General features: G+C 38.0%; 1 protein-coding gene across 2 annotated transcripts in view; it reads left to right on the plus strand.

Annotated features, from left to right (window-relative positions):
- The first annotated feature begins 8,038 nt into the window (after positions 1–8,038).
- Positions 8,039–10,369, plus strand: part of si:ch211-81a5.8 (complexin-3) — a 6,931-nt gene continuing 4,600 nt past the window's right edge. Inside the window, exons 1-3 of one of the 2 annotated variants that reach the window (XM_014004723.1) lie at positions 8,039–8,344; positions 8,521–8,599; positions 8,894–9,274. In XM_014004723.1, the coding sequence (XP_013860177.1) occupies positions 9,048–9,274 (227 nt within the window). In that variant the 5' untranslated portion in view covers positions 8,039–8,344; positions 8,521–8,599; positions 8,894–9,047. Of the gene's footprint in view, positions 8,345–8,450; positions 8,600–8,893; positions 9,275–10,369 lie in introns of those variants that run through there. The other variant, XM_014004722.1, reaches the window with a different exon arrangement.

Raw genomic sequence — 10,369 nt, forward strand, 5'->3', positions numbered from 1 at the left:
ATTATGCAGTTTAGTGTCAATAATTGTATTGGCAATGTGGCCTCTTTCTGCACACATACAAACCAACCCCTGCCACCAACTTCTGCCACAGCTCCATTGGTCTAATGGTCTATGTCATGGACTTTCATGTGGGAGATCAGGGTTCAAAACCCAGCTAATGCAACTTTAACAAAAAAATATCTTCAAACTTCATATTGTCTCACAATTACCTTAATTCTAAACACCTGCTGACGTGACAGGCACAAGCTGGTATAGAAAACACATTTGAACTTGGTCAAAGTTCATTCTGCAAGTCCAATGCTGCAGGTAAAGCCATGCTGCAAAGCCATGCTACGTGGCAATGTACACTTGTTTTTACATCGTAAAAACCATGTCTGGTTTGTATTGATTTCTCTTTATTTATGTGGGTGAAATAATCAAATACGATGCTTAGCATTAGTGTTGTACTACTTGAAACCGGTCTTGGTCTTAAGACTGGTCTCAAGACCACTTTTTTATGGTCTTGGTCTTGTCTCGGACTCGACAGCATTTGTACTCGGTCTTGTCTCGGTCTCGGACATTGAGGACTCGGAATTTTATTTCAAGACCAGTCAAGACCACAACTGTGGAAATGTCACTAAACACATGCATGCACGCACACACGCAGCCTTTCTTTGGCGTGTTGGAGTGCAGCTCAGCACAGTCACAAGGTTGAACAGAAATGAGTGTTTGCCAGTTTTCCTCCACAGCCTTGGCACAGCTGAGAGAAGCTTAAAGCATGTAAGTGTGTGTTTGCGCAATTGTGCAGAAATGTTGGTCTATAATCATCCTCCTTGGTTTGTCAAACCCAATTTCAGCCAGTTTTATGAGCGTCAGCAAAGATTAAAGTATGGAGATGGTTTTCTCAGCACAGCAAAGGAAACAAACTGAATTATTGCTTCTGTCTCATTAGCTGGACAACCTTGTGTAACTGTTTTATAACACTTTTTTTTTGTCAAGGTCGTGAATCCAAAGACTCACATTTAGAACACAAAGGTGCGCACGTCAGCACCTTACGTTAAGCTAATTCTTAGCTTCATGTTCTGCAGCTAAAAGTCCCAGGTGACAACTGAAGTTGTTTATTTGTCGAAAAAGATTTATTTTTTGAAGCTGAACTTTGTAAACAGACTTCTGTCCCTCTGCACCTCAGCTGCAGAACAAGTCTGAGTTCTGCTGCGTTCAGGAACACAGTAAAAAATCTGTTACCCGACACACGACCAGGGCCATCATTGTCATTTCACAAGTAGCCTACTATGAAACATGATCCATTTACATCGGCAAAATAATAATAATAATAATAATAGTAATAGTAGTAGTAGTAATAGTAATAGTAGTAGTAATAATAATAATAATAGTAGTAATAATAAAAGTAGTAGTAATAGTAGTAGTAGTAGTAGTAGTAGTAGTAGTAATAATAATAATAATAATAAAATAATAAAATAATAATAATAGTAGTTGTTGTAGTTTATTAAAAATTTCTGACATTTTTGTGCTGACTCGTACACTCTCACACCTCTGCCACGTGTGTGATCACATGAGGTAATTCACCCTGACACGAGTGAGTTAGACTAATTAGGCTTTGACCTCAACACGGTGCCTGGCCTCTGCAGCCAGTGTTGTTGGATCATGAGTGTGTGAGAGTGTGTCAGTACCTGCATGACTCACGTTGTGTTGACACAGCAAAAAGACTTGGGTCATTATTGAACCATTGTGTCAAAATCATCTTTACATAAATGAGAGTTTAATAGCCTCTGGTGTGTTTGTGTGTCTGTGTGTCTGTGCTTATTTTATGTGATAATGGGGACCTGAAAGGGTACCAACTTAGAGAGAGAGAGAGAGAGAGAGAGAGACAGAGCTTCCATGCTGACTGATGGCTCAGAGCCACTTAGAAGATTCTGCTTTGGCTCCACATTAACCAGGACACACACAGTCAGAAAAAAGCAACAAAAATCAGGTGAATTTGATTGTGAGGTCTCCTGTTCTTTAATTGTTACAATGATGAAGAGGATAATTTTTCTGCTCCTGCTTCACGTTTTGTTTTCTCACTGATTTACACGGACTGTTTATACCAGCCTGATTCAACTGTTTGTTGAAAAATAAAACCCCTCAACCTCCCTCAGTTCTGCAGTAACTACTTGTTATTTTACTAAACTCAGCTCTGTTTTGGTTCAGAAGGTCATGGTTAAATTGGGGCCGACATCTGAAGAATCCTGACATTAGAAGGAAAAAGTTGTCATGATTTGAAGAGCTGGTTGAAGTGAAGCCCTGGGGGTGTTGGTGCCATTAGAACAACCTGGAAAGCCAATGATAATCATTGTAGCTATAAAAACCATAGAAAACACATCGTGTTAACTTAACACTATTTTTAATGGATGTTTTTTTTCTCTCAACTTGTTTTTATTTACAGTACAGACCAAACGTTTGGACACACCTTCTCATTCAAAGAGTTTTCTCTATTTTCATGACTATGAAAATTGTAGATTCACACTGAAGGCATCGAAACTAATGAATTAACGCATATGGAATTAAAAGTGTGAAACAACTGAAAATATGTTTTATATTCGAGGTTCTTCAAAGTATAAACCTTTTGCTTTGATCACTGCTTCACACACTCTTGGCGTTCTCTTGATGAGCTTCCAGAGGTAGTCACCTGAAATGGTTTTTCAACAGTTTTGAAGGAGTTCCCAGAGATGTTTAGCATTTGTTGGCTCTTTTGCCTTCACTCTGTGGTCCAGCTCACCCCAAACCGTCTGGTGACTGTGGAGGCCAGCCCCCCATCACTCTCCTTCTTGGTCAAACAGCCCTTACACAGCCTGGAGGTGTGTTTGGGCTCATTGTCCTGTTGAGAAATAAACGATGGTCCAACTAAACACAAACCAGATGGAATGGCTGCTGCTGTAAGATGCTGTGGTAGCCATGCTGGTTCAGTATGCCTTCAACTTTGAATAAATCCCCAACAGTGTCAGCAGCAAAGCACCCCCACACCATCACAGCTCCTCCTCCATGCTTCACAGTGGGAACCAGGCATGTAGAGTCCATCCGTTCACATGTTCTGTGTTGCACAAAGACACGGTGGTTGGAACCAAAGATCTCAAATTTGGACTCATCAGACCAAAGCAGATTTCCACTGGTCTAATGTCCATTCCTTGTGTTCTTTAGCCCCAACAAGTCTCTTCTGCTTGTTGCCTGTCCTTAGCAGTGGTTTCACACAGTCTCCTCTGAACAGTTGTTCTGTTGACCTGTTCTCGAATCTGAGCTGCTGTTAACCTGTCATTTCTGAGGTTGGTGACTCAGATGAACTTATTGTCTGCAGCAGAGGTGACTCTTGGTCTTCCTGTCCTGGGGCGGTCCTTATGTGAGACAGTTTCTTTGTAGCGCTTGATGGTTTTTGCGACTGCGCTTGGGGACACTTTCAAAGTTTTCCCAATTCTTCAGAATGACTGACCTTCATTTCTTAAAGTACTAACTTGGGATGTCCCGATCAGATACTCAGTATCAGTATCGGTGGAAGATATGGCCATTTTCTGATAACCCTAACCCTAACCCTAACCAAAACGGTTTTAATGAAACAAAAAGGCTGGCGTGGCAGCAAAAATACAAAAGAAAACGTGGACAGAGACGAGGCATGAAAAGGCAATGATCCAACAGGGTGATGAAGACATGACACTGGTTAAAAACAACTGAGGATGATTGGGGAGTGGAAGCACATGGGTGATTACTGACTATGGACAGGTGAGTGTGGCAGGCTGGAAAAATACTAAGAAGCTGCTGAGGATAGCATGAAACAGGAAATGGAGAAAACTAACAGGAAATGAGAAAATAAGACACAAGATGACCAAACAATGAAACAGAAAATTCTAATTGAACCATAAAACACAAGAATCGTGACACAACATCACGCTTTGAAACTGCTGTTAAGTCAAGACGCACACAAGTACGCAACCATGTCCACAGTGTGGGAACACTTTTCAATGGAAAACGATGCTGAAACTGCATCTAACAAAATCTGCAAACTGATGTTTCTGATGGTGGGAACAGCAGGGCTCGCTTTAATACCACCAACCTTGTCACTTGGACAGAAATAAAGAAATAAAGCTATCGGATCGGTATCGGAAAGACTAATCACTAAAAAAATCAGATTGTATCGAGAGCCATAAAAATCTGGATCGGGACATCCCTAGTACTGACGGCCACTCGTTTTTCTTTACTCAGCTACTTTTTCTTGCCATAACCCAAATTCTAACAGTCTAGTAGGACTATCAGCTGTGTAGTGTCTCCACCTTCTGCACAACACAACTGATGGTCCCAACCCCATTTATAAGGTAAGAAATCTCACTTATTAAACCTGACAGGGCACACCTGTACTGTACCTTCAGCTCTGCCCACGTTCACCTGTCTCCAGTTATACACCAGGTGTTTCCAACCCTCCTCTCATCAGCCCCAGTCCATATTGTTGCAGTTTTTCCTTTTTCCTCAGTCAAGCTCTGTGCATTCTTCCCATTTTTTAAACATATTTTATTATAATGCAACTTCAAAACATAGCTGGTCAGTCGCAAGGCAATATCTTTCAGCACTAAAACAAAACAGAAAATGAATTGCACTCTGCATCTGTCTGTTCATGTACAGAATATTCTAGTCTAAATTAATGTTCAGTCCCAGATCCTTCTATATTTGTCATTTCTTTTTTTAATCTATGTTTTTAGGACAAATACCCAGACAGCAGTAAATCTAAAAGGGGACAATCGTGTTAATTAAAAAGGTTTAAATTATATCTTTCTAAATGATAAAATGCATAGAAAATATTCATGCAGCTTTCACAAACATTACCCGAGGGAACATAGAGTTTACCTTCTCAGACCCTAATTATCTGCTTTTTATCATTGCAGACTTTAACCAGAGGAAAATTAAAAAGTGCAGCGGATTAACACACATTAACTCAAACAACAAAACAAGCAGACTGAAAGCAATCAAATAAAACAGAAATTTTGGTGCTTTGTTTGAAAAAAAAAGTCACATAAACCAAAATGTTGTTTCTTCTTCCAGTCCTCACCACTCTGCTTTAGTTTTCACTTCACCAGAATCCAATTTAAAACCTCGCTCATTACCTGGGGGGCTCTCGAGGGACAGACTCGTTCTTATACCCTGGGCCTTGTTTAGGATTTAATTTGCAGGTCTTTTAGCTCAGCAAACAAACCAACTCTTACTTGTCCCAAGGTTGCAATTAAACTCTAAAGCTCAGTGATCATGAATAAAGATGATTTTATTCTCCCCTCTTTGTTTTAAATAAACCTTTTTAGTCAACCAATCCTTCAACTTGTATTTTTATCACCAACTCCATGAAAAGTCGGCTCACATGTTTTTCAATTCCTTTCCTTAATTACATTTTTTAGGAATCCTCCTGCTGGTTTCAAATGTGCTTTAAAAACAATAATTGCTGATTTTCATGGTAATTGTTTGTCCTGCTGATCAACTCCTCTCATTAAATGCAACATGTTTTACCACAAAAGCAGCAGAATGACTGAGAAATGTCCCTACAGCAAATAGACATGAAGCAAAAAAGAACAAACATAAAATTAGTTTCAAAACATGTTTTATAATTTAAAATTTTTAAAAGAATATACTGTTTGTGACAAGCAATATATTACTTTTACTAAACGTTAAATCCTAAATCTAACTGTAAAAAATCAAATCTTAAATGTTGGAGCTAAATGATCGCACCCGTTGCTGTTGGTGTGCGGCTTTAGTTGTGATGTCATCATCGTGAGACAAAAGCTAACACTGCTAATGCTGCTGTAGATGGTCTTTGACATTCAAATACAAAATGTGTTCATTGAAAACAAAATGGAGGACAGATGTGGTCCGGCTGTTTGAAGTGCAGCTTGGACACCGGCTGCAACTGCAAGTTTAATGTCTTGTAAGGAAGCATTAGCACAGTTAGCAAAGTTAGCAGCATTAGCAATGTTAGCAGTTGCTTTTGTTGCAAGATGATGACATCATAACAACAGCTGAGTACCAACATGCAAAGGCAATGTTCCATTCTGAAATACATTCAGCCACTAACTTTTATATTTACCTTTTTATCATTAGATTTACACATTTAGAATAAGGATTTAAATATTAGTTGTAACATTTAACATGTGCTAAAAATTAGCTAAATGTAGGAACAGTGAGGAATTTTTAACTAGAAATTTACACTCAAAAAGTGAGCTGAATAATAAAAATGTCTTAAATTTTTGTTTTACACTTGATGCCCCTTTCTACTCATTTCTTTCTTGTCTTCTATCACTTCTAAATAAAAACATCTAAAAGCCGTGACAGTTGTTAAACATAAAATGCTCAGCGTGTGTTTTTCCTCTAAGGGTTTTAAAGATAAAACAGATTCTAAATGCAACTGAGGAGAATTTTAACATTTGATGTGGTTGTGAAGAAAAAAAATAAAATAAAAACCCGCATCAGAAAACAAACTTTAAGATTGACATTTTGTTTTTTAAATTTAATTTAAAAACAAAACAAATTCACATTCAAAAAAATACATGTCGAATGAAATGAAATGTAGCAAAAAGAATAAAAATATCTATATTCCACTATTTAAAAATTACTATAATAATAATAATTTCAAACTATAACAATGTTCAAGTAAGAAAAAACAAAACAAAATCTTCAGCTCCTCAACAGCAGCTCTTATAAATACAAATTATTCAATTTCACATTTCTTTAACAAATTATTGTTTATAATTCTTTTAAACAAATTAATTGAGCCAGTATTTTTACACTCACTGTCCAGATTATTCCATAATCTTATTCCTTTGACTGAAGTGCATCTGTCCTTCAAATTAGTTTGAGTTTTAGGTTTTACAAACATTTCCAATCCGTTAAGATTATAACAACTTTCCCTCTTAACAAAATTTGATTTGCTGTTCAAAGATAATATTTTATGAGGCTTATCCATAACCTGAAAAATATTATAATCAACCAACTCGTAAAACTTAAATAATTTCAACGGATAAAATCATATATTTGATGGGTGACAGTAATGTTTTCTGGTGATAATTCTTACAGCTCTTTTTTAAAAATTACACATATGGTTTGTAACTGTTTTACATGCTTTCCCCCTGACTTCAATACAATATGGGAGCCATCATATCGAAATGAGGATTAAGTCAAATTTGGTCAAAATGACCTAATTACATTTTCAGATTAGTGGCTTTAAAAGCTACATTTTGACACCTGGATCATCCTGATATCATAATTAAATCCATATATATGACTTAATTTGTCTTGTTGGTTACAATAATACATNCACCTGGATCATCCTGATATCATAATTAAATCCATATATATGACTTAATTTGTCTTGTTGGTTACAATAATACATAAATATTTGGTCTGAATCTGAATTTTATGTCCCTTCAATGAGGAATTTTTGATGTCGTTATAAAGAGGAAACCTCAGATTATATTTGAATATTGAGATTTCCCAGCTAAAAAGAAAAAAAACTTTGCTAACTCACAGGGAAAATCTCAACATTTTAAGGCAATTTTCCTCAAAATCAGTATTTTTTTGTTGCTACTGCTCAAAGTGCTTCAAATTTTTGTTTTATGGTTATATATCAGACAGTTCATTCAAATGATACATTTATAAGGCTTTTGTTCATTATATTTTGACAAAATGCAATTTTTGTTAACATTTTAGTCAAAACACTATTTTTCTCCATATACAACTTTTAGACTTAATCCTCGTTTCGATGTGTTGGGTCACATATATCAAATAGTGCTTTATCATTAAATAACTCCTTTACTTTATACAGTACTGCAACAGATTTGGCTATTTTTGTTCTTAAATGTTTTAAATGAGCTCTCCATGTCAGGTTTTCATCAATGATGACTCCCAACATTTTTTTTTGCCGGAAGCAGAAACCCAAATTATGTTTTTCAGTCAGCTTTTTTTAGACTAGTTGTCAATATTTATGTTTTTCAGTTTCAGACTCGACTCTAACCAGCCAGGTGTCAATCTGATTCATTTTGTCGTTTTGCATCTTTCTATCTACAAATCTATGAGGCATCACATCGAACCGAGGGATCCATTTCAAAGTGGTGTGTTGTGAAATAGGCAGCTGTAGTGCATCCATTTGCATCAATTACATTTTGTCAAAATCGAATAAATACTTAACTTATCTTTGAGTCATTTATCTGATATATACTGTATAATCTCAAAGAATTTGCAAAGGTTTTTTCAATGATTTCACCTTCCAGCCTGTTACCTGACTGAAACCAGGTCTGAGGTCTGACCTGTGTTGCACGCGTGTGTCAATCTCCATCACCGACACGTGAGTCACTCCCAGCACAGCTAAGGAGATTCCCCCTCGTTAAATCCTCTAATCTGTGTTGGGGGGGGGGGGGGGGGGGGGTGAGGTGTGCAGCAGGACTGAGGGGGAAGAAATGAGCAAGGCACAGGCTGGAAGCTGCAGGATGGGTCACGTCCACTCTGCACTTTTCTTTTCAGTCCAGTTCGTTTTAAAGACCTGAGGATTGTCTGCAGGAGGAGCTGAAGGCGTTCAGAGAATCAGTGACCACCTGCACAGGTAAAAAACTTGTAGATCATTCAGATAATTGTGTGAAAACACCAACAGACTCAGGAATAGACTATGTGATGTTTGCAGGTAACGTTCGTCACTTTTTGTCCTTGTTTAAGCTCCAGCTTTCTCTTAATACCCTCCTCACCCTTCAGATGATGACAAACGCCTCATTTATGTTTTTAAGCACTGTGTGTGTGTGTGTGTGTGTGTGTGTGTGTGTGTGTGTGTGTGTGTGTGTGTGTGTGAGTCCTAAATCTGAGTGTCTGAGCCATGTCTAACTGCTGTCCTTGTCCTTGTCAGGTCTCAGCCTGAGTTATTACTACGAGACGTGAGGCTGTCAGAGCAACATGTAGGGAGGAGGAAGCCGTTACGTCTCCACCTGTCACCTGTCCAGAAAGTAGGGCCGGGTGGGTCGATCCTTTTTTACCCCCCACACTCAGAGCCGCCAGTTGTCATGGAGTCTGTGGCGAGGATGAAGAAGGCGCTGAGGAGGCCCATAAGGAAGCTGAACAGTTGTGTGACGGGGGAGGGGGAGAAGAGGTTGTGTGCCAAACGCAGGGAGAAGAGGGGCAGATGTCACAGAGACGGCATCACGTTCGGGAAAACCCCCTCGTGTCGAGGTCCAAATCCCAGAGACCCATCAGTCACTCGCCCGTACCGAGCGGACATGGAGAAAGAGAGGCAAGTGGAACAGGAAGAGATAAACACAAAACTCAGCTAAAGTTTCTGTCAGTCCCACAAGTCTAATATTTTGCAGGTTTTGTATAAGGCTCATAATAATCACATTTAGTGAAGAGTGAAAGTTGTTATAATCTTAAGGGATTGGAAATGTTTGTAAAACCTAAAATTCAAACAAATTTGAAGGACAGATGCACTTCAGTCCAAGGAATAAGATTATGGAATACTCTGATTGTAAAACTGTGGCTCAATTAATTTGTTTAAAAGAATGATAAACAATAATTTGTTAAAGAAATATTAATTTTTTTATTTTTTTGAAAAAAAAAAAAAGCCACTGATGATGAAAAAGCTAAGATACCATTATTCAAATATTTAGTTCTGCTTTCTACTGAAGTGGCAAAAAAAAAGAAACATGAAATTGTATAATTTGTATTTATAAGAGCTGCTGTTTAGGTGCTGAAGTTTTTTTTTTCTTACTTGAACGTTTTTGTGACCGTTCCTTTAAGAGGTTTTATTGCTATTTATTTTTGAATAATTGATTTCGTTCCTTCCTTCGTTCCTTCAAACGAAGGAAGGAACGAAGGAACGAACAAATGAACGAAGGAACAAACGAAGGAAAGAACGAAGGAACGAACAAAAGAACGAAGGAACGAACAAAAGAACGAAGGAACGAACAAAAGAACGAAGGAACGAACAAAGGAAAGAAGGAACAAACAAAGGAAAGAAGGAACAAACAAAGGAACGAACAAAGGAACTAACAAAGGAACGAACGAAGGAACGAACAAAGGAACGAACGAAGGAACGAACAAAGGAATGAACAAAGGAACGAACGAAGGAACGAACAAAGGAATGAACAAAGGAACGAACGAATGAACAAAGGAACGAACGAAGGACCAAAGAAGGAACGAACGAACGAAGGAACGAACGAAGGAACGAACGAACGAACGAACGAAGGAACGAACAAAGGAAAGAAGGAACAAACAAAGGAACGAACAAAGGAACTAACAAAGGAACGAACGAAGGAACGAACAAAGGAACGAACGAAGGAACGAACAAAGGAATGAACAAAGGAACGAACGAAGGAACGAACAAAGGAAT

This window comes from Austrofundulus limnaeus, unplaced genomic scaffold (assembly GCF_001266775.1).
Source record: "Austrofundulus limnaeus strain Quisiro unplaced genomic scaffold, Austrofundulus_limnaeus-1.0 Scaffold26, whole genome shotgun sequence".
Classification (NCBI taxonomy): Eukaryota; Metazoa; Chordata; class Actinopteri; order Cyprinodontiformes; family Rivulidae; genus Austrofundulus; species Austrofundulus limnaeus.